The sequence below is a fragment of the Stegastes partitus genome, unplaced genomic scaffold, assembly GCF_000690725.1.
Source record: "Stegastes partitus isolate 25-593 unplaced genomic scaffold, Stegastes_partitus-1.0.2 Scaffold1509, whole genome shotgun sequence".
Taxonomy (NCBI): domain Eukaryota; kingdom Metazoa; phylum Chordata; class Actinopteri; family Pomacentridae; genus Stegastes; species Stegastes partitus.
The window spans coordinates 118,562-143,445 of record NW_007579240.1 but is presented as its reverse complement, the minus strand read 5'-3'; the positions used below and the strand labels follow the sequence as shown (position 1 = coordinate 143,445).

Here is a 24,884-nt window from a genome sequence, read left to right as displayed (position 1 = left end):
TCCACTCGGCTCCATGTCTGTTTTTATTTCTGTCTCCATGCATGAGTGGTAGCGAGTGTGGAGCACACAAACACGTGTCTGGAAACAGACATACGCACACGCACAGTGGAGTGGAACAGACACAGCGACGAAGGAGAAGACGAGCGGAGCAATAAAACAGTAGCACAGACACTGACATACAACATAAATAAAATCCAGCTTTTAAATTCTTTTGCTCTTAATTCACTGGCTGAATACTTTAGGCTGTACTTTTGCCTTTACGCTGCACTGTGAAAGGACACTCTTTTATTTTGTTGATATTTCCATACATTTGCGTTTGCATGTGGATTATGTGGACTGTCACCGATAACATGAAGCAATCTATCTTTGTAGCCGCTTTTGTCCTCTGACAGATGAGAACCACCTTCTTGAGAACAAATGCGTGTTCAGCATTGGTCTGCGTGGTAACTACCACTCTACAATTTGCTGTTTGTGCTGTTAAGCAACACCTTAGCTGCAATGCTAATGTCCCTAGAAGTTGAATGCTACCTTTGAGAATCTCAAGGAATGTTGTTGTCTAGTAGCTGCGTGCTGATATTTGATCAAGTATTTTCTGTCTGGTCTCGATGGCTGGTCTAGTGTCAGTGTTTTGAGTTTGTCACTGCAACAAATTCAAGGTCAACAAATGCTTCCAGCACATAGATATTGCAATATTCCAAACACACAATGCAGAGGTACACAATAAAGCAGTTATTATAATAATACAGTGAAAACACTTAACTGCTGAAAAGAAAGTCCAGCCTGCATCACAGCAGTTCTGAAAGTTTGCAGCGCTTCATTGTGTTGTGTTGCTGTGTTTTGTTAACTGTATGTGAGAAGTCGTTTACAAAGTGGTCGAAGTGCTGCTACAGCTAAATTTGTACTTTTGTTTTCTTGACACTAAAACGCAAATTTTTGTGAAAATCTCAAGCAGCCTGAACCTGAACGCACCTCATTAGAGCAACGTAGCAGCTGCTGGCTGGAGAGACTGTCAACTTCAACCTGTCCTCTTACCTCAGGTTACACACCTGACTGGGAAAACTGCTGGACGCGGTTCTCCAAATCCTTTTTCTTGCACAGTCATATGTGTGCGCTTCTATTACGCAAGCCGCTAAAATACAAAGGTGGTATTGATGATGATGATGATTGAATATAGATACAAATGTATCTTTTCTTTCTGCTTTGCATTTACTGCTCCGTGTGACAGAGCTGCCCTTCAAATTATATTCCTATTGCACTTTGTCAAAGATCATTTTGCATTGACTAGTATAATTTTAATTGATAGCTGGTCAATAGAATTGCATGTTACTGTACTTTGTAAATGCATCTTATGTCATGTCCCGTAGCTGTCATTGGCTGTGGATACAAGCACTAGCTGTGAGCATGTCACTGTGGCATGTGAAGCCTTAGGGCTATGGTGTGAATACTTACTAGTGTTGGTTTGGGTTATGATTGACTGGATGATTGGATAAAAGAGAAGCACAAAGTTGATGCTTATCAGTTTTGTAGAAATTCAGAAAATGCCCAGGACAGAAACCACAGCCATTCACAGTGTCACCCAGTAGAACACAGAGAAAAAAGAATGAAAGTCATATGTTAGGAATAAGTCAAGGTGGGATGATTGGCTCTGTGACTCAGATTCCACTACCAACATCCACACACCACGACTAGGATGCTAATTTAAAGCGATTCCTTTAATGACTGTTAGTGATTAGCAATAATTTCATCCTTAAATAGACCTGGCTGGGCTGTTTAATAAGTGCCTAAGCTATGGTTACTTTATGAGAAACACCCAGAGATTAAAACAATGATTGCCTCATCCTATGGTTATGAAAAAGGCTGCAGCCTACAAGGAACTGTATTTAAATATAATAGTCGACCCTGATCTCCTGACAACAAATTAAAATCTTACTGATTGAGAGTAATCTGAAGTGAGTCATATGCTGTGTGTCATCTGTCCTTGTAAGCAGATACATAATATCGCTGGAAGGAAATAAAAAGAATGCAGCAGTCACGCAGAAGACTACAGTTTGGGTGAACATGTGTTGTGCCGATCAGATCCGTTATCCAGATTCAATGGAAATGTGAGAAAATCTATGGAAATAACAGGGGTAGGTGCTGCAAGTATCACCAGGCCAAGATCACAGTAGTGGTGTCACTGTTTAAAGCAGCCAATGTACACAAGTGAGATTTGTTGTGATTGATGAGGCATTAATGCATTATTATTTAGATGAATATGTTTAAATCACCAGCTAGCGTTAGCTGTAGCGCATCGGAATGATTGTATATGAAACTATTGAGCAGTCTATCTAAAAAACTGAACTCAATTCAAACATAATTTATTTGGTCTTTGTTCAATGCAGGAAATTTAACCGAGTAACTAAACTGATATATAATCAGTTAGTTTGCTTGAAGTTAAAAAAAATACTGTATGAGTTATTAATTAAATTAGTATTTTCTGTTTCTCAACTGATCTAAACTGATACTCAGATTTTTAAAAATGTATTAAATCCGCCTGTCTATACCTAATTACCTCACAATCGATTAAATCAATATTTTAACCAATCACTGATTGATTATTAGCATTTGTAACCCTGGTTTAGTTGAGTATAGTATACATGCATTAACTTCACTGTGCACATATAACCAATTTAGAATCATCAATTAATTTATCATGCATGGAGTTAAATAATTATTTAACTGAATTCATTAAATATATACACAGCAAACTTGTTGAAAAAAACTCATGTATTTTTTGATTCAAATAACTTTAATCTTTTTAATTGTAAATATCTCCTTGTTTGTTAAGGGGGAAAAAAATAATTATGCTATTAAAGTTTTTTTTTTTTTTTTTTTTTTTTTTTTCTCAAGTGAAGCTCAAGGTTTCTCTTTAAAAGCAATCGTTGGTCCTGTGGTGTGCTACAGCACTTCCCTTTAAGGTTTTATAGCTGGAATAATTGGTCTCTGGATGTTGTAAAAGTTGTAAAAGAATCAAACTGCTGTGCCAGACAATGACAGTGTAAACATCTGTGTTATGATAGCTGACTATCTACCTATTATGAAAGACACTTACTTGACACTAATGCACAGAATACCTCAATCATATGAGTGGTAACTGAGTTGGGCTTCTTCCAGCTGATGGTTTGACTCTCCAGCTTTTCCCAAATAGGTCATGACATCAATCAAATATGTCATTAGGTAGCAGCAGGATCCATATGAGCTCTTCCAACACAAAAGAGTTCTACACATTTTTGCACAAAACAATAGCAGTTACGTCATTAATTAGTTCTAATTATAAATAATCCCCAACATGGAGACAGAACTGATCAGGATCTAACAGCAAGTCACACGGTTCTTTTACTCTTGGTAAAGTAGTCGTATCATCACACATGAGCTTTAGGTTTAGGAAATACCAAATAAACTACAAAGAAAATGATTTTGAACACTGTAATAAGCTACTGTTTAGATTTGATCTTTTGTTTCTTATTGCATTTTTGTGCATTATGCATCACTTGGTGAATTGATAAACTTGTGTAAATGACAAATATCTATTGCCTACCACAGCTCTGTTTGGTACGAGGGAAACCATCAGCAACATTAACAGAGAAGTGACCTATTTCTGAAAGGCACAATGCCAACATTTGAGCGGACTGATGAAGCCGTCAATGCTACGGATCCCATGTCTGAAAAGGACTTTTAATTTCTTGTTGCCACACTACAGGTCTGCAGATCCTGCTGTCGTCCTCCTCTTCTCCACATAACAGGTGACCGTCACTGCTCACTTTTAGGACGTGTGTGGAAATTCTGGAAGAGGTTGATGTAGGATGAGGAACTCGACACAGAGAGACACACCGGAGACTCAGATGGCTTCGGCTGACATAAGGTTTACTGATCAGGAGAAGTGGCACCAACAGAACAGCATCAATTCTGAAGATCCCTCTCACACCTTTAGTCTTATATCCACCTTCAGTGGGAGCCACATCCAGATTTATGGGAGAAAGGGAAACAAAGATAAGTCAGCACCTGGGTATAATCTGGCCTTGAGAGGTGCAGGGAGTGCCTGCCTGTCCTCCTACAATGAGGTTTACGTGAGGTCAAGAATCTATGAGATACAGAGCGCACATCTGCTACAAGCACTACATTTACCTAAGGAGGTCAATCAGGCTTCAATATCTTCTCTATAAGGTTAACTCCAAATAAGGAAAGTCATTTTTCCTTTACACAGGGTGTGGCCTTATTCACCTCAAAAGACAACTTGGTTTAAAAATTACTGCTGATGTATGACATTTCCCCCTTTTTTTCCCCCAAAAATGAACTTTTCATCAGCAACAGAGGCGCTGTCATCACACAGGAAAAGTGTTTAAATGTTATAGCAAACTAATTGTGTGTGTGTGTGTGTGTGTGTGTGTGTGTGTGTGTGTGTGTGTGTGTGTGCAGTGGGGCCTCTGAGGGGCAGCCCCTGAACTCCAAGAGAAAAAAGGGAGTAAAATGTAGTCTTTGTGATGTCTCTATCACTCAATCGCAGTGCTGGAGTTCCCAACACTGCTCTTTGTGTGAAGAACTGACCAGCAACCAGGAACCACAGAACAACAACATCTTATCATGCTTGTAGCTTACTGTGTTCACTTCCCAACACACACACACACACGTACACACATGTACACGCACACATATTCAGTGCAAGATAAAAAAAAAAAAGAGAGAAAGCTGCATGTGTATTGCTGATGAGCTTATTCCTTGGACTATGCACTATGGTTCAGTACCCTTGACATCAAAAGGCCAAGAGGAAAAAAGAAGAGAGTGAGGCTTTTGTATCTCCAATCCTGAGAGCTCATCCTCTAATGAGGCCCAGTCAGCAACCTAAGGAAGCTTTGTTGAAGAGTTGTGTGTGTGTGTGTGTGTTGTGGTGTGTGTGTGTGCATGTGGCTGTCTTAACGACATCTATCAGGAAATAATTTTTTTTTTTTTAAATAGGAGTTTAAAGTGTGAGGAGTTTTTTTTGTTTGGTGGTCTCCAAAAAGGGAGGCTCTTTGTCAACTGAAATGCTATAAATATGATAGATTTTAAATTTTTTGGGTCTGTTTTGACTTCAAAGATCTTTACTTTATGCCTGATGTGTCTTGGCTTTGCAGTGGAGATGCCCGGTTTCAGTTCTGACACCTGTTTTCGTCAAATTGTAGTCATTACTTTATTTATTCTAGTTACTGCCACTGATATTTTTCATGTTTTTCTGTTTTTTTTTTTTTTCTTCTATCTAAGCACTTCTGGCTACAGCCGTCGCCATCTTTGTGTACAGTTACCATGGCTACAGGTGTTATTCTCATCTATGGCAAGGTTAATGGAAACGGCTCAGTGTCCATGTCCCTCTGCTCTGCAGTGGTACAGCAGGTAACCTCCCCTTAGTTAATCCAAATGATGCTCTCATTTCTGAACTCTGGCACACTGACTAGGGCTGGCTAGGTAAGACTAATGATTGTACAAAAGATCAAATAAATCTACAGAACTAAAGAAATACTGGGGGAAAGTCCTTGATTTCCGTCAACGCAGTGATTAGTTTGTTTGTCCATTTGTGCTTCTTGAACATATTTGTTTAGTGTTTATTTGTTGTTAAAAATGTAGAGAAGTTCATCCAATTTCTTATTTTAAAACATACATTTTTTATTTGGTTTTAGCTTCTTTTTCATTTTTAAAAACAGGTTGTCAACAAATATTTTTTTCGTTGTCAAAGTTTAAACTTAACACATTTAGCCATGGGGCGCAGTGGAACAGTGGTTAGCACTGTTGCCGCGCAGCAAGAAGGTCGCTGGTTCGCGTCCTAGTGATGACACCGGGATCTTTCTGCATGTTCTCCCCGTGAAGCGTGGGTTCTCTCCAGGTTTTCCAGTTTCCTCCCACAGTCCAAAAACATGTTGATTCTAAATTGTCCGTAGGTGTGAATGTGAGTGTGCTTGGTTGTCTGTCTCTAAGTGTAGCCCTGTGACAGACTGGTGACCTGTCCAGGGTGTCCCCTGCCTTCACCCTAAGTCAGCTTGGATAGACTCCAGGGACGTTTACATTTTCTGGCGTTCTTGCTGTGATAAGCCTGAGCCAAGCACCGGGATCAGACTGGATCTAGTTGGTACAGAACTCTTTAATTGATTTTAACATCCATAAGCAAACACTGCTAACTGTGAAACATTTTCCCAAACATTTTATGACATATAACACGTTTATACGTTGGGTTTAATAATGTGAATGCACAGCAGGTTGGAAACTTGCTTTGAGAACTCTGTTAGGAACAATTATGAAGTATGTGAGAAAATTTCCTGCAATTGATTCTCATTCAGGGATGAAGTGTGATGGAGCTGGCTGTGGGAATTTGCTAAGATCAGGGTGTTCATTGTGTTGCTGTTTTTTTTTTTTGTATGCTTTTTTTTGTTGTTGTTTATTTAGAGATTACTGTTTTTCAAGCCAGCTTGAGTCATGTCGAAGTTTTCTGTCATTAACATGTCCGTGCAGTGAACCTTCCGCCATAACAGATGTGGCTCTTAGTGTTGACAATAAGACTACTATTATTTCTTTATCACCAGGTAAGCTTCTTTAGATGTCTAACACCTCAATCTGCTGTTCTTAACTACTAAGATTGGCTCTTGGCACTCTCTATCTATTGTGCAGCTTTTGCTCTTCTGCCCCAGGCACTAGTTGGTAAGCCATGAGGACATTATAAACCCAACAAGCTTCTTTTGACAGGAGGGGCTAGGCACAAAAGAAAAAAACAAAACAAAACACAGTGACAGAAAGAACAAGGGAACAAAGGAAGAAAAGAAAAAAGCAAAGAAAGGAAGAACAACAGAAAGGATTTGCATTGCCAAACCTCCAGGGCAGAAATGTTGGGTTTTACATGTTACAACTTGTCAGGTAACTGAATGTTTTATGCGAAGTGATTCCTTTGTCATGGGAAGTATAACCTTCCTGTTCTGTTAGTGCTGAAAGAAGAGTAGATGAGTTTTATCACAAGGCAGAGGCTTTCTCCTTCATCCAACCCCTCCCTGTCTGCTTTGTCAGGAGAATTAACCTTACAGCAGGGGATAGTAGTGAACAATAATGAATGGAAACACAAGACAGTATGAATAATACAGAAAAAAAAAGATTTGTTATAAAGCAAAAAACAATATGACGACCATTAAGAAGAAGCAAAGGTCACTGAATTAATGTACATCTTGACTTTTGTCCTCAAAGTGTCAATAGAGGGAGAACATTTGATTGAAAAAGGAAAGCTATTTTAAAGCCTTGACGATGCCACCACAAAGGCTACCTTACCCACTAGCCTTGATTATGGAGCAGTTAAAAGCAGTTGCTCTGATTATCTAAGAGGCCCTGGGAGGAGTTCTGAAATGTACCCAGGTATTGTATTACTGGTGTAATGCTGTTTACTTTTCTGGTACCAGTTACCAGCTGCAGTTGGGTGCATGAGGAATCCTTAGCTAAAGATAAACACCCTTGTATCACAGAGGTAATCGTTTTTTTATTATTATTATTATTTCCATGCAGAAGCAAAGATGACACAGAGATTCATGGTGTGGACACAACGCCTAGTATGTTAAAAAGACTTTCTTTTAGATGAGATTCTTTTTTCCGATGAGACTCTCTCTAGGTGGCCAGGAATGCTGGATTATGCAATTATACTCTGAATCATTTCCCCAAACATTTGTTTATACATCGGTTCACACTTGTGTTAACACGGTTGCACAGCAGATTGGGAACTTACTGTGGGAGCTCTGTCATGAAATGCCTGTGACAACTAAATATATATGTGTATGTATATATGTATGTATGTGTGTATATATACATATGCAGGCCCGACTGAAATCATGCAACACACACACATCACATACACATTATGTATATGCATGCACAAGGTCAGGTTCCACATGAGTGCAGTCAGCTGCCAATAGGCTAAGTGCGTGTTTAACTAGATGAGAGTGATGTGGAGGGAGGCGATAACCTTGAGCGATTTGCATTGTTCTCGCTAAGATGCTCAAGGCATTGTTTAAAAAAACACCTTTGTGCTTGTAAAACATACATGCCCCTTGACACTCATTCCTTGCTGTCAACAGCTCCGTGGGTCACAGAGATTGTGTGCATACCTCAGCACAGGGTGACAAACACACACACAGTCTCAGAGTCTGTGCAGAGGCGTGTGAAAGCCACCTGTGGCAGCTCTACAGTCTAACCCCTGAGGAACGTGGAGGGGAGACCCAGGAATAACTTGTAGCGTGGGACTGAACTCGATATGTTGTCTTTGCCGGCGAGACGCCCCCACTCTCCCCCACTGTCGCACAATCAACAATCAACCCCTCGCTGACAGCATTGGCTACTGCACAAATGTTGGCCGAGCACTTTCTCACTTCAGCAGCTTCATCCCTCCGTCCAGTTTCCTTACTAACATTTGGTACATTTACACACCACATCTAAAAGCAGCAGTGAAATAGGATTGGAATCTTGCGGGTTTCAAGATGTTGTTAATTTACTCCGAATATGACAGATATCAAGTCTTAGCGTGTTTTATGTAACATTCAGATCACGCGACAACAAAATGAACAAGCAAACTTGTGCTGTCTAAACCAAAAACAGTTGTTTTTTAAAATAATATTGACCATAAGACATGCCACATAGACAAATATCCACATACAGACACAGACAAATAACTGATGTCCTTGTAGTCATGCTGGTGGCATCTGATGAGTTTGACTGCTGTCTCTCCTCCTTTCATGTGCTACGGGGCTTGTTGGTGAGCTTCATTTGTCTAAACTAAGTGTTATATGATTATACACACTGATGTATAAATACTAGTGGTGGGATGCGATTAAAACAATCTAATTGGAGGCTTTGTAATTAATTAATCGTTATAAATCGCTTTTTTAAAAAATCAAATAGCAAGAATTTGACACAATAAGTGAAGTTTTTCAATTCAGATCAATTTTGGCTGACGACTGAAACAATGAACAGACATATACCATTTATCGTGTATGTGAAACGCCCCGCATCGTGTTCTGGAGCGTCCCCTGCAAGCTCATTTGCATAAAGTAGACTTGACTTTTACTTAATGCAATTTTGGCAGGTTTCGCTCCTGTGGACTCGCATTAAGGCCGTGATAAGAAAAAAAACGTTCCACTCTGACATCACTTAATACATCCCATGCATCTTCTTCATGGCTGGTAGCAAACTTTCATTCATGCCACCTGCTAAGCTGGAGTGTGTGCATCAGAGTTACCGGTGTGCAAGAAGTTAGGGAACTGACAAAGGTGTGTGTCACCAAGCAGTCAAAGCACAAAAACACAGAGTTAAAGTTCACAAAAGAAAAGTTTATTTTCTCCAACAAAAAATAAATTTTACCAACAAAACAACTGAAAATACTGAAATCAGAGTTGTAGGGCCCTTTAAAGGGGTCAACAAAATATAACTATGTATAAATATAATATAACTGAAAAATAAGGCAAACAAAATTCAACATTAACTCAACTAACAGACCTCCCAGACTGAGATGCTGGGGCAACATATATACTGGCTGATCAGACCAAATTTAACGCATGAGGGGGAACTATATAGGCGACAACTAAAACTAATACAAAGAAACCCAAATCCCCCCTGTGATGTCAGAGTTCTTGGTCTGGTCTGAGAGAGGGCCTTCAGAATAAAGCCATGCTCCTCCCTCAGCCCCATCTTTTGTCAGTCTCCAACCAGGAAATGCCACACGGCAGCCAGGTAACTCAAAGAAAAGAGAAATGAATTAATAGCAAAATGACAAACAATGCAAACTAAATGTGTGCCCTCCATCTAGAAAACAGTGTTGTCAAAGTGCTAATAAACCAATTTCTAGTGTGTGTGTGTGTGTGTGTGTAATTTATGTGACTGTAACTCAAAGTAACTGAACATGTGGCGATGGTGTTTGTCAGTGTGTGGGTCCTGCAACCTTCTGTGTGGCTGTGGGCATCACAATGTGATTAAATGCATTATTTTTAACACACTATTTTTTCTGTAATGAATTCATCAAAACTAACGCATTTAAGTCCCAGCCTGGAAAAAAAAACACACATTCATGTCCAATCCTCACTGGTTTAGTGCCCAGACAGGTAGGCAGCTTTTTGCTGAAATGCAATCGTAATATTATTCTACTTTGGTAAGAGCTGGCCTTTTTGGGGGGAGATTTTACAAATATGAAACCTCCACTGAATAGATATTCATAATAGAAAGTTTGAGATTATTATCTCATAACCACTGTTGTGGTTGATGAACTAAGAGAGGTGTTTCATGATGAGTGAATGGTTTCTTAGCTTTGTCCTTGAAGCCACGATATCAGTTATCCACCCATGACGCTTGCGTCAAGGTGGAGCCCCACTACCTCCCTACGAAAGTGGTTGGTGCTACATCACCCGTCTTTCAAGACAGTCCACCTCTCCCTGTGTTATGCAAGGATTGTGATTTGGGGAGACACATTCCACTCTGTTATCAGAGAACAGAGTTACAAGATAAGTAACCTCAACGTCTCTTTCAAATGTGAATTTCAGTCTCTTTCTAAGTAGAAATCAGTGGCATGCGGTGAGGTTCATGGCTGGTGAGGCACTGACTTCATCAGAATCTGATTTACAAATATATGCACTCTACACAGTAGCTCATTTGCCATTTGATTGGCAGCAGTTTACAGGTTATGTTTCATATCTGCATTCCTTATACATATAAACTGTAGCCCTCAAAACGCATATTTCATTAAAAAAAGAGAAGAATGAAGTCCATGCGCTGCTCCTTGTGGACAAAATGTCCGTTACTTTTTTGTAAAAGTGTCCTTATCTTTCTTCGCTGCAATTTCACAAGAAGTATGTCTGGGGTCAGAGCGCCCCCTGCCATGAGGCAAGAGAACTGCCTGCCTCACCTGGAACCTCTTCTCAGCTGCCTTATGATCACTCAGCACACGAAACACGTTACACACATACAGTTGGTGACAAAAAACACTGTACATTGTTATATACATCAGCTGAACTATGGAAAATCAGTTCATATAATAAATGTGTTTGAACCATGTTATTGGCGACATCCAGACAGCAGCATGCTGTCACTGCAGGCAGCCTGCACACTGAGGGATTGTGCAATCCAAGGTGAGGCTCAGCTCGCCACTGCCTCATCAGCTTCTCTTCCAAGCGCTTGAATAGGAAATTGTGAAAATTCAGCAATTTTGATCAAAATAGGTGAAAATCATCAAAATTGGTGAGGCTAAATGAAAAAATAAATATAGTACAAATCACTGGATAAATATAACCATTTAAATTATTTTATCATTATATGTTTTTTTTTCTTTACCCTGACCACACGTCCCTGGTAGAAATGCAGAGATTGTCAGATTGAGCCTAGACTGTTTATCGAGGATGTCCCATGCAAAGATCAGAGGTGAAGCCCAGCTTGCTGCATATGTTGCTGTACATCTTCTGCTGACACAACCTTAAAGAGAGCACAGGAAATTGCAATACCTTTGGTTAAATTGGCACAGAACCCTAAAGGGATTTTCATGCCCTTGCTGCTGTAGGCCATCTCAGTTGCTTCTACAATCCAATGGGATAGTCATTGGTTACTAATGGGCTTGGCCACATGGGATTTAGCCAGTGAAACAAACAACTAATCAGACTATGTAAATCAGACTATGTTCTTTCAGTACAAGCGCCCAAAGCTCTCACTACATAGAGAGCATGCAGGCACTTGTGTTCAGGAGAGGAAAAGGGACAAATTGCCTCTAGCGCTGAAGGAACACACCCCAGTGATGGATTTTTTGGCACAAAGGCAGGATTTGGGTCTGAGTATGACCTTAAGATTACCTTACATTCTGCTGATGTGGGAATAAAGAGATAGTGTCTTCATGTCCACCTAATCCAGCGGTTTAAGATGAGAGACAGTGTCAGGTACCAGAGATAAATCACATAAAGGGACAAATGTTTAAAACACTGGGTGGAGCCACCATGCTTCTTTCATAAAAGGACGGACCAAAGTGTTGCTGGCTCCCGCTGTGGTCTGCACAGTCTACATTGCAGGCTGACATGACTGCCAAATGCACATTCATAGTAGAAAAGGCCTTGCATTTGTCCTGCAGCTCCTGAAGGAAAGAGAGAACTGCTGCTACAAAGCAAGGGAAATGATCTGAGATTTCCTGCACTGCTCTTCAAACACCCTTCATTTGTTTTCATACAACGTTCTTGTGGAAAAGACTCTTGCACTGTGAATAGTGGTTTTTACCCTCTGGGAAAGTCCCACTGCATCTAGATTTGACCTCCCCCAAGATAGGCACATAGGGCGAGGCATTCTGGATGAGGACGGGAAATCTCTCAGCGGAAATGGCCAATGCTGACTTCACAGGAGTGGCATCATATCTGCTAGACAGTGGCAGATATTCAACCTGGGGCTCAATCAGGTATCATTGTTAGACCCCTCTTCCTCACTCTGGTCTGTGTGGGGTGAATCAGGGCAAGTAGTGGAAACTCATAAAGTAGCACCTGTGGCCACTTGTGTACCACTGTCTATTCCCAATGGGGCGTCCTGATTGTTCAGGGAGAAATAACTGGGACACTGAGCGTCCTCTCTTAAAGCAAACAGGTGGACATCTGTGGCTAGCCAAAGCAGGCCCACATTTGGGCTGCCACCTGTGGATTGAGAATCCTGTCTCCATACTGTAGATTTCCCCTGGACAGTAAATCTGTTTCTCAGTGACAACAGGTGAATGCTACTCCATATGATCAGTTTGCAAGCCAGCATGTACAACAGGACCATAGCCTGCCCTGTCTGTTTATGTAGGCTACCACCATAGTGTTGCCTGGTCTGATCAAAACCTGGTGGTTTCTCACCAACGGGAGAAAGTGCTTTAGTCAGAAAGGCTGGAAGCAGTTCCAGCCAGTTCATGTGACCAATCTGTAGTGGCCTACAGGCCCTTTCGAGCCAGCCATCTAGATTTGTATCTGTAAGTACCACTTTTCTGGACAAAACTACTTCTAGTGACACCTCCTGTGAGAGAAATTTGGTAGGTGATCTACAGCCATCCCGGTGTGTTCTCTTGCTACTATGTCTCATTCTGATCAGTCGTCTATTTGCTTTGCTATGCAGATGTCCTGTCACTTTAACAGGGCAATGACCACCTCTGTCCATTTGACAAACACCCTTGGACTCAGTGAGAGACCAAAAGATAGAATCAGGTATTCTTATATCTTGCTTTGAAATGCAAATCGTAAATAAGGGGATAAATTGTCATGTGAAAATGTGCATCCTACAGGGCTATCTATACAGAATGTCCCATCGGGGATCAATAAAGTATTTCTATTCTGTTCTGTGTTATTCTATTCTATTGCTGTAATCGAATCACCTAGATGCAATAAAGGTACAAAGTGGCATTTGTCAGCATTTGGAATTGTATGTCCTTAGAGGCTGATTCATCACATGCAGATCCAGTGTTGAACACAGCTTTCCTCCTTTTTTGGAGTTCAGGAAATACTTGAAGCCACACCCACTTCTGTAGTCCCAATGGTTCGTGGCTGTCATCTGAGGAGCTGGATGTCGAGAGGATTTTGAAAGTTGGTGGTCCAGCTGTATGGCCCAGAATTGTGTAACCATGCCGGGGGCAGGCTGCACTGATGACACTACCTGGGCCTTTCCAGGGAGACACAGCTGCAGGGCCTCTCTCTATTTGTACCATTGCATGGTGCCGACAGCAGTGCTGAAGAAGTCAGCGGGGTCGACACTCTTGTCTAGAATGTCTCTTTTCTGTCAGTCTGTGAGTCCTCTAAGACTCAGCCAACCTGCTGTCTCCTGGAAAACAATGATGGTGACAGCTCTTTCTACAATGCTGCTCCAGTGAGATTGAGGCACTGGTCTGTGATGACACTGAGGTATTCCCACAGCTCCTTGGTACTGTGGCTTACACCTGCCTCCTCCAGGACATCCACCAAGCAGTCTAGAAGGAGTGATGAGGCATTTAGGGCATGCGCAGTGGTCGTGACAGATTTGTACGACTTATCAGTCAGGGAAAGCTGCAGATGCTCGGTCTTGGAGGGCAGAGTTTGACCAGACAATGACATGGTGAGCTTCTTGTTTCGAAATGGAGATCAAAGGCTACTAGATTTCACACGTTGGGAATCCTTTTTCTTTTACTTCCAGGACAGTTAAATGCTGTTGGATGGGTTATAAAGGGGTTTCCCCGGCAGTGTGTGACTTCTGGGGTGTCACATCTACGTACTCATGGAAAACCTGCTTGGTGGTATGTGTTGCTCTTGAAAGCAATTTGCTCTCATAGCATGAGGTTGAGGTTTCGACTGTCACCTTGGGCCTTGACATTGACAGCTTTTCAGCTGCAACACTGAGCAGCTGCAACATCCATATTGTACTTTGCCAGCATTATCTTCATCAGCCCCTTTTATCTGTGCCACAGAGACTCCATCAAAAGAGGCGAAGGGATGTCGTCCTTCCGTCTGTCACAAAGTGTTCTGACGCTCTTTTTGAGGAGTCAGTAAGGAGCTCCTCATTAGCTTCAGCTTTGCTGCTAGCTTTCGCATCCTCCGTTAGCAGGACAACAGCATCACTCTCATCATCCTAACTGGACACAGGTGTGACCAACTTGGTATCCTCCTATCCTAGCAGTAGCCATCATTGGACCCAATGATCAGCATCCTAGCAGCCTGATGATGGCTACCGGAAATTGAATGGCTGGTGACTATGGGTCGTTGTTCCGTTTTGATGCAAGTCTCATGACTGCCTGTCAATATTGGCTGGAGTAATGATATTAAGGCATCTGAGGATAATTCTTAGAATATTCAAATATACACAGAAATTTGAAAGTTGAGTTTGAGAAAGAAGTTGCAGTCGGAGGTGTTTTGTCAAAAGTTTTACAGATATCTCTTTCGTAATGGTGGCTAATGGGGATAATGCATTTTGGGGCTGCACAGGATTTTTTTGTTGCAATGCTGGGACCTCTGGACCTATTGGCAGCATGCCTAAGTCCTAGTGCTATATGCAGCTCTCATAATAATATGTTCTACATGTCTTTGAGATGATGAATGGAATTCCTTCCTTATTAAATATTTTAAAAGCCATTTTTTCTTAAAAGTTTGAAATTGACATATACATTCATATTTATTTGTGTCAAAGGTGGCAGTGGTAAAAAAAAAATTTAAAAAAACTGCAGTGCTTACATTTAATGGTTTCAAGTACAATATAATTAAAAACTGAAACCATGAGTTTGAAGTTGTATGTGTCAAGACACTCAAGGGCAGTTCTTTGCATTAACATGCTTGAACAGATTTTTTTCAGATCAGTGCCGCTGGAGGACAGCGCCACAATAAGTGAGATCGTGATGCTTTGTCACCTACACATTGGAGACTGCATTTGTAGCAGATTTTAAAGTGTGTAGTTATTTCATTTGTTGCCTTACATATCAGAATCAGAATTAGAAAAGTCTTGTTGCCAAGTAAGCTTGCACACACAAGGGATTTGCCTTGGTTACATGAAATATAGTACTCACGAAAGGTTAGTAAAACGTTGGGACAGTAACAGAGTAAGTAATAAATATAAAATAAAATCTTGATCTAAATCCCTACAAAACAAACAGACAAACAAAAACAGTGCCACTATATTTACATAAAAGATAAGATAAATTACAGTGTTAAATGATTTGCACATAGAATGAACTATTCATTGCACATGAGTCCACTATTTGAAGAGTCTATTTGTGGTTAACTGGTTTGGTGTTAATGAAGGAGATGGCCTGTGGGAAAAAGCTGCTCCGGTGCGTCAATGTTCTGGTGTTCAGAGTTCTGAGGCAGCGACCGGACGACATTAGTTCAAAAAGGTAGTGCCCTGGGAGAGAGGGGTCAGAGAGGATTTTTCCTGCCCTTTTCCTCGTTCTGGAGAAGTACAGGTCCTGGAAGGGGGTCAGGGGGGCACCAATGATCTTCTCAGCAGTGCGGAGTAGAACTGGGTCAGCAGTTCCTGTGGCAGGTTGAACTTCCTCAGCTGGGGGAGGAAGTACAATCTCTGCTGGGCCCTCTTTACCACAGAGTCTATGTGGATCTCCCACTTCAGATCCTCAGAGATGGTCGTACCCAGGAACCTGAAGGACTCCATGGCAGCCCCAGTGCTGTTCAGGATGGTGAGGGGGTGGGAGTGCAGGGGTGTTCTTCCTAAAGTTCACTGTCATGTCCACTGTTTTGAGTGTGTTCAACTCAAGGTTGTTGAGACTGCACCAGACAGCCAGCTGCTTGACCTTCTCTCTTTATGTAGACTCATCACCATCCTGGATGAGTCCAACAACAGTGATGTCATCTGCAAACTTCAGGAGCCTTCAGGAGGAGGTGCAGTCGTTGGTGTACAGAGAGAATAGCAGAGGGGAGAGAACACATCCCTGTGCTGATGGTGCGGGCGCTGACATAAAGCTGCCCAGCCTCACCTGCTGCTGTCTGTCTGTCAGGAAGCTGGTGATCCACTGACAGGTGGAGTCTGGCACCGACAGCTGGGTGAGTTTGGGCAAGAGGAGATCCGGGATGATCGTGTTGAAGGCCGAGCTGAAGTCCATGAACAGAATCCTCGTGTAGGTCCCCGGTCTGTCAAGATGTCGCAGTGTGTAATACAGTCCCATGTTGACAGCATCATTCACTGACTTGTTTGCTTGGAAAGCAAACTGCAGGGGGACCAGCAGGGGTCTGGTCATGTCTTTCAGTTGGGCCAACACTTGTCTCTCTAAAGACTTCATGTCCACAGATGTCAGAGCAACGGGTCTGTTAGTCATTCAGTCCTGTGATCTTGGGTTTCTTGGGGACTGGGATGAGGGTGGAACGTTTGAAGCAGGAAGAGACTTCAGGATGCTCCTGTTGAAGATCTGAGTGAAGACAGGTGACAGATGATCTGCACAGACTTTCAGGCAGGCAGGTGAGACTCGGTCTGGGCCTGGTGCTTTCTTGGTCTTTTGTCTTCTGAAGAGCTGGCAGACGTCTTGTTCACAGATTTTGAGTGCAGGTTGGGTGGCGGGGTCGGGGGGGTGTTGATGCCTGTGTGGAGAGATGGTCGATGTAGGGGTGGGTTGTGCGGTGGTTCTTTTCAAATCTGCAATAGAAGAGATTCAGGTTGTCAGCCAGTTGTTGATGTTGGCTCCCAGCAGAGGTGAGGAGTGGTGGCTTTCAATCTGTAGGCCTCTTCTTTGGCCTGACCGAGTCCTGGTGGGACACACATGTCCTCACAGAAGCTGATGTAGGATGTCACAGTTGTCAGTCAGTTCATCCAGGTTGTCAGCAGCAGCTTCAACGATGCTCCAGTCAGTGCAGTCGAAGCAGGCTTGAAGGTCCTCCTCTGCTTCTTTGGTCCATCTCCTCACAGTTTTAACAACAGGGGGAGGAGTAACAACCCCCAGTTGAAACCAAACTCAGGTGGTCATGACTCCTTAAGGATATATGTATCTGGAACTCCCAACTAGTCAGTCAGAATTGATGAAGCTTCTTGGATGAAAGAACTTTAAGGAACTCAAGCAAGTCCAGTTGCTACGATTAATCTGCGAGAATAACAGGCTTAGCAGATTTCAGTTTTTGCCTGTAGGCTGGGATGAGGTTGATCAGGCAGTGATCAGAGAGTCCCACAGCTGCTCTGAGGACCAAGTGACAGGCATCCTTTATGGTGGTGTAACAGTAGTCCACAATGTCACTGTCTCTGGGGGGGCAGGTTATGTGTTGTCTGTATTTTGGCAGTTCACGGGTAAATTTCGCCTTATTAAAATCCCCAAAAATAAGAATATGAGAGTACGGGTGTTGCTGCTCAGTGTCAGTCACCTGATTGGCCAGGAGCTGCAGCGCTGCACTGATACAGGCCTGAGGAGGGATGTAAACACAAAGGTTTGCAGTTGATGAAGAGCACTTGCAAGTTAGGACAGCAATGCTTCTTCATCATTGTAATGTCCATGCACCATAAACATAATCCGCTGCCTTTCATTTTCCCCGTACACTCTGTGCTGCTCTCAACAGCTGGAAGCCCGACAGATGTAGCGCTGTGTCCGGATGCCTCCGTTCAGCCAGGTTTTTGTGAAACACAGAGCACCAGAGTTGGAAAAGTCCCTGTTAATCCATGTTAGGAGCAGCAGTTCCTCCGTTTTGTTGGCAAGGGAGCGGAGGTTTGCCAGGCGAATGCTCGGCAAGGCGACTTTGAATCCTTACTGACAAAGCGCTTGGGACACTTGCAGAGGATAGCTGCTCCTCCAACCAAAATGTCCAATGAAGTCTGCAGAAAAACATCAGGACTGTGTTGCCTGATGTTAAAAGTTCTTTGCTGGTAAAACTAATATGTGCTGAGAAACACTGGAAAAACTAACACAAACTACCAAGTACTGCAGAGCTCTGCACCGAGGCAGCCATCTGCGGCGCCATCATGGTGATTTGTCCCCATCATGATGGTTATTAAAGTTAAATGGCAGACAATGTGTTCCCATTTCTCCAAAATTTTGTAGGATGTCTCCAACAAACATTTACTTCTATGTAAAAAATACACATCTACATGTGTAAAGCAATGTGTAATACAAATACTTCAAATAATGTAGTTGTTGTTTGGGCAAGGTGACATGGCCAAAAATGTTTATCACGATAAAATGAAAAAATTTGCAATAACGATATAACTGACGATATCATTGACGCAAGACAAAATACTTCAAAACTGCACAACTTTATTGGTGCAAATTTTAAAAAAGAACAATTTATTTTCTATTTAGCAAGCAGTTGTTTTTGATGTGCATTAAAGCTATATTGTACCAAAATCAAAAGTGCATAAGTTGTAAATGGCTTGCTGACAATTTGTTTAATCAAAAGGCATTTTAAATTAAATGAGCTTACAAATCCTGAGCATAACAATGCATAGTATCCACAAAAGTAAAGTAGAGTTGCTTTGCAACATAAAACTTTGCAGCCAGTTTCTTTCGTCTCACCACCACGTCAGTTGGGGAGGGGGTGTATCGCAGCAGGTGAGTATTTCGGACCGACCGGGTGGAAGTGGGCAGGACGCACAGGCAGTACTTGGCTGCTCATGCTAGTTTAAGATAGCGGTCACAGTTCTGTTTCCACCACTGGGTGCTGGCGGCGGTGGGCGGGGGGAGAGTAGCGGCGGGTGGCAGTCGACTATTCGGATCTCAGAATTGCTATCCGGACACCACCACAACTACCGCATTTTCCGAGGTCCAGCCCCAGTCGATGCACTGCATTCCCACCATGCTTCTCGCTCCATGTGCATTAGACTGGACGAAAGCAACGGCACTGCGCATGCACGTTTCACTCAAATTTTATTGCGATATTTCAATTTCATATCATCCCCTAACATTACACCAGTATTACCGTGCACGGTATGATATGGCCCAACCCTAGTTGTTGTGGTAACAACAGTCGTTGAACTAGTGGTTGACAGAGTGTCATTTCAGGGCAGCTTTTCAGTTGAACTTAAAGGTACCCTGTGGTACTTCTAACAACTATGAGCCCTATGGAGAAGTGTTTGGGCCAGATGGCTCTTGTTATGTTTATGTGTGGAACTCACATGTGCATAAGGACGATGAACATGCTGTAACACTTGGTGATTTGATGCAATTTGTTTTTATCAACTATTGATGGCAGTTACCTTCCAAGAGCTGTAGCAGTGCACAAAGCACGGGTCATCACGTAAAAAAAACATGCATGTAAGCAATGCAGGTTTCTCACAATATAAACAATAAGCTTTGCATTTGAGGTTGAAAATGCACCAAACATGATGCTGAGGCTTCAGTGATATACAAACGTAATTTAGTGAGGAGCACAGCGTGTAAGCAACTGCTTAGTTTGAAGAAAACTCTGCAATTCTAAATGTAAATCATTTCAGGGCATAAAGGTAAATTGATGAGCCATTACCCCAGACTACAGTGCATTAGCCTCCATAATTTGCTGGTGATTGAGTCCAAATTTCAGAGCTCCCATCACTGGTGTTTTGAAGACATTTTTGTGTTGCATTACTTAAGTTTAGATTCATCACTTCTTGTGTGGAGAAGATTTCCAGAAATGACCACAAAGAGGTGGAATTCATTCCCTCTTATCTGTGCCTCCATTTTATTGTATAGCTTTGAACACAAACACACACACACACACACACACACGTTTATTTTTCACTGCGGTTTGGAGCCTTGGACCCTGGCAGACAGGTGACTTTGTTTGGAAACACAGTACACAGGCTGGGAGAGCTGGATGAAGTGGAGGGGGGCTCTAATCATTATTATGCTTTCCGTAGAACAGTGGCGCTCCGCATTTTTTTGCTGTGTTCCCGAGTTGGTCGGCACATTCCGCTGGCATTGTTATCCGGCCTGTTTCCTGCGGCCGGCGGCTTTTGTCAGCCTCTCCCCCATTGTCCCGGCTTCCTTTGTTCCCTGGCTCCAACAATGGCTTTTTTCTGCCTCTTTATATATATATGTGCACTTTTTGCCCTTGTGTGTTCTGTTTGTTTTGTTCTGCTGTCTGCTGTGTTTTTTTCCCTCCTGCTGCACAGCTGGGAAATAACACACACACATAAACACAAGCCTGTGTTGATTTGTTCAAGTTCACTGTGGTTCAGAGCTCTCTCACTCAACCTGTCGTCTCTTCCTTCTTCTCCCTTTCCCGCTCACTGAGGTATTGTCTGTCTTCCTCCTCTATAACCTCCCATTATTCTCTGTCACATAGTAGTGCAGACGTACACACACTCTCGCAGTACACTTTGCAGTAACTTTAACACCTCCAACTAACCTTTAAACCTTGACTTCAGAAGTCACCGTAAACAATGGACTTCAATTGTTGTCATGAACCAGACCCTAAAATTCACACGTTAGACGCCAGCAACACCCACAACGGAGACTTTATTGACGGTTAACATGACAGCCATCAAAAGAATGGAAAAGTAAAACCTAGCAATTTGAATGTTGAAATTTTGATAGAAATTCGGTCATGTAACTGACAGTGTAATTTTCTCCAGAGATTTAAAGTCCCCAGTGGATGTATTGTCATTGATTTGAGGATCCCTCAGCCATTTCTCTTTGTCCAACGTCTACGAAACAGGTGGCATTCCCATCAGCCTCAACTAATAGCCGTGCTAGCATAGCTGCTGACTCCTGTCAATGCACGCCATCTTTTGAAAGTTCTTTTTAAAGCACTGTTTTAACGTGTTTGCTATATTTGGCAGAGGTGATAAACCTATCGGGCTGCAAGGTGGCGCAGTTGGTAGCACTGTTGCCTCACAGCAAGAAGGTCGCCGGTTCATCTTTCTGCGTGGAGTTTGCATGTTCTCCCCGTGCAGTGTGGGTTCTCTCCGGGTTCTCCGGCTTCCTCCAACATAGTCCAAGTCCAGTTGAGGTTAATTGGTGATTCTAAATTGTCCGTAGGTGTGAATGTGAGTGTGCTTGGTTGTCTGTCTCTGGTTGTCTGTCCTGCGATTCAGCAATTTCCCTGAGGTTTCCACCAAAGGGATCAATAAAGTTCTATTCTATTCTATTCGATAGACTGCCGACCTGTCCAGGGTGTCCCCTGCCTTCACCCTAAGTCGACTGGGAAAGGCGCCAGCCCCCTGCGACCTTAGTGAATGAAAAAAATGATCGTGGATTATAATTTTGTCAATGCAATAAACTAGAAGACAAAGAATGCTGCAGAAGTTTCCCCCTTATAATTAATTTGTGTTATCTTGATTTCTTCTTTTCAGTGTATTCGAGAATTGACAAAATAGCATAGCAAGTGCCTCAAGCTCACAGTCACTGGTATTGTGTGTTATCTTTGTCTTTCAACAGAATGGTTGAGCCGGGCCCTCCAGCGCTGCACCTCCTTCCCCGTGGGGATGTCAACATGGCAAGTGCTGGTGTCAAAGTAGAACAGGAGGAGTCCAGTAGAACAGATGGAATCAATACTAAAGCTGTACCTCTTAAGACGTCTCCATCACGTGACTGGTCAGGAAATCAGCTGCTCGAGGCCCGCCAACTGACCCCACCACTCTCCCGCTCCCCTTCGGTAAGAATTATTACAAAGAGCATGACAAGAAAACGTAGGCCGTGTCACAGATTGGTATGTCTGCTTTTCCTTATCCTGGTATGATGTCAACTGATGTTTTGTTTTCTCTGTACCCGGACAGGAGGGCTCTCCAGGTAAGGAGCTACCTCACAGGCAAAGCCCCATTGGAGTCAAGGAGGCTAAGATGCACGATCAATCAGAACAACAATCCAACTTCAAGGAAGGTCTGTCTAAACTCTTAGCATTGTCTCTCACCTACTTTCCTTTCTACAAAAGCAGTCACATGTAAATCTGCAAAATAAGATGTCCTAGAATTTATTGGTAAGGGACGGTTACTTTGGTGCAGTTTTAAAAATGCAACAATACTCTGTGAAGTTAAAGATGTGACTTCTTTTATTTAGACTTGGCTTTGCAGATTGAGTGTTCATTCTGTTTATGTATTTGGTAAATGGTTTGCACTAATATAGCACAACCTCAGTGGTACTCAAAGCGTTTTACAATGTTTTCCACTCACACACATTCCAAAGAACCACCATCGGGAGCAACTTCGGGTTCAGTGTCTTGCCCAAGGACCCTTCAACATGCGAAGCGATTAACAATCAAACTGCCAACCTTGCAATTAGTGGACAGCCCGTCTAACACCTGAGCCACAGCCACATGTATAGATGACAATGTTATTCCATCTCACATTATCAGGACCCTCCTGCTCGACCATCTCTGATTTGATTTCAAACACTATCAATATTTACTATCAATATTTAAAATGGTATCTGTGAAATGTTCGATTGATATACCAAGTACCTTCTGAAAGAATTATTTTTTTCAATTGCCTATTTACCCATTTTCAGCAGGTTTGGATGACAGCATCTCAGGAACTATTAAAGATAAAAGCCTGACACTTTCATATTTTCATTATGCCATTGCAATATTGGATAAGTGAACGAAATATGAAAAAATGTAAGCTGTTGTGAAAAGTACTATCTTTGAGAACACATTCACAAAAAAATATATATAATGCAGGAGTTAACTGGTGATGTTTTCTGAATTATATGTAGTTGCATGTCACAATAATACAAAACAAACCACATTAATTCACTTAATTTAAATGTAATTTAAATTTTAATGGAATTACTCAACTGTATTTTTTACAGTGGGTTGTCTGCACTGCCTGTCACCTCAGAAATGTGGTGGAAATTTGAAATTTGTCCACATCTCGTCTGCTTTTTCTTTTTATGACAAATTAAGTTTAAAGAAAAGCAGCAGTGTGTTTAGCTTCCTACATGTCTGTGCATCATAAACAAAAGCAGCAATGTGAATAAAACTCCACTGCAGAGTAAGCTGTAGGCTCTGTGTCAGTTAGATGTGTTTTTATTTTGTATACAAGTGTCGTATAGGTGATGACGTATGTGTCCTGAAGTGTATGTAATGTTAATGTGATGTTAACACTGGCCAGCAGAGAAGTTAGGAATATCTCCACACAACTGACCAATCATGCTATGAAGTGATTGTTAATGTTGGACTGTTGATTTTACTATGAAAATAAGATCCAAATTGTAATGATAATATATTTAATTAAATCCATTATGTTTAAAGCCACTAATCATCTAAGTGTTCAGATTGCGTACATTTTGTATACCGACTTGTAATCTGATCTGAACGTAACGTGTACTCACTGTTTGCCTCCATATTTATTGAATTTAAAACAGCTGTATCTGTGCTTTCAGCTGTAATTTGAGGGTATTCAAATCCTAATCAGGTGAACGGTGTAGGAATTGCAACACATTTTATATGTGCCCTCCACCTTTTTATGGGACCAAAATAATTAGACAATTGGCTGCTCAGCTGTTCCATGGCCAAGTGTGAGTTTTTCCCTCATTGTTTCATTTCCAAGGAGCACATTAAAGGTCTTGACTTCATTACAAGTGTGGTGTTTGGAATCTCGGGAGGTCAACTCTCAATATGAAGAGCTGTCACTATCGGGAAAACAAGCCATCATTAGACTGAAATATCAAAACAAACCCATCAGAGAGATAGCGAAAACATTAGGTGTAGTGAAATCAACTGTTTGGTGCGTTCTTAAAAAGAAAGAACACACTGGTGAGCCCAGCGACGCCAAAAGACCCAGAAGACGAAGGAAAATAAGTGTGGTGGATTACAGAAGAATCCTTTCCCTGGTCAAGAAAACTCCTTCACAACAGTTGGGCAGACCAAAAACATTCTCTAGGAGGTTGGTGTATCTGTGTCAAAGTCAAGACTTCAACAGAGGGTTCACAAAGGTGTTAATCATTGGTGAGCCTCAAAAACAGGAAGGCCAGATTAGAGTTTGCCAAAAAACACCTAAAAGAGCCTGTGCAGTTCTGGAACAACATCCTATGGACAGATGAGACAAAGATCAGCTTGTACTAAAATGATGGGAAGAGAAGAGTGTGAAGAAGGGAAGGGACTGCTCAAGATCCAAAGCATTGCACCTCATCAGTGAAGTATGGTGGTGGTAGTGCAATGGCGTGTGTGGCTGCCAATGGAACTGGTTCTTATATATTTATTGATTATGTGCCTGCTGACAAAAGCAGCAAGATGAATTCTGAAGTGTTTCTGCTCATATTCAGCCAAATGCCTCAGAACTCATTGGATGGTGCAGGTGGACAATGAACCTGTTGTAGTTGGGGTGGTAGTGGAGGTGGAAGGAAGGACCAGAATGCAGGCTTTGAGCTCTCAAAAGGAAAAAAAAAATGTATTCCACAGGTCAGCAACAGAGAAAAGGTAACAAAAATAACAGTCCCAGCGTGATACAACTATATTTCTTCTGTGGGAAAAAGGTTTGGAAAAATTATTCATAGACAATCCCCC

The 24,884-nt window shown here is 42.0% G+C and overlaps 1 protein-coding gene across 2 annotated transcripts in view; it reads left to right on the top strand.

Annotated features, from left to right (window-relative positions):
- Positions 1 to 24,884, top strand: part of sox13 (SRY-box transcription factor 13) — a 58,874-nt gene that overhangs the window by 11,089 nt on the left and 22,901 nt on the right. For both annotated transcript variants that reach the window (XM_008300197.1, XM_008300196.1), the window contains exons 2-3: positions 21,821 to 22,037; positions 22,159 to 22,261. In XM_008300197.1, the coding sequence (XP_008298419.1) occupies positions 21,822 to 22,037; positions 22,159 to 22,261 (319 nt within the window). In that variant the 5' untranslated portion in view covers position 21,821. The remainder of the gene's footprint in view (positions 1 to 21,820; positions 22,038 to 22,158; positions 22,262 to 24,884) is intronic.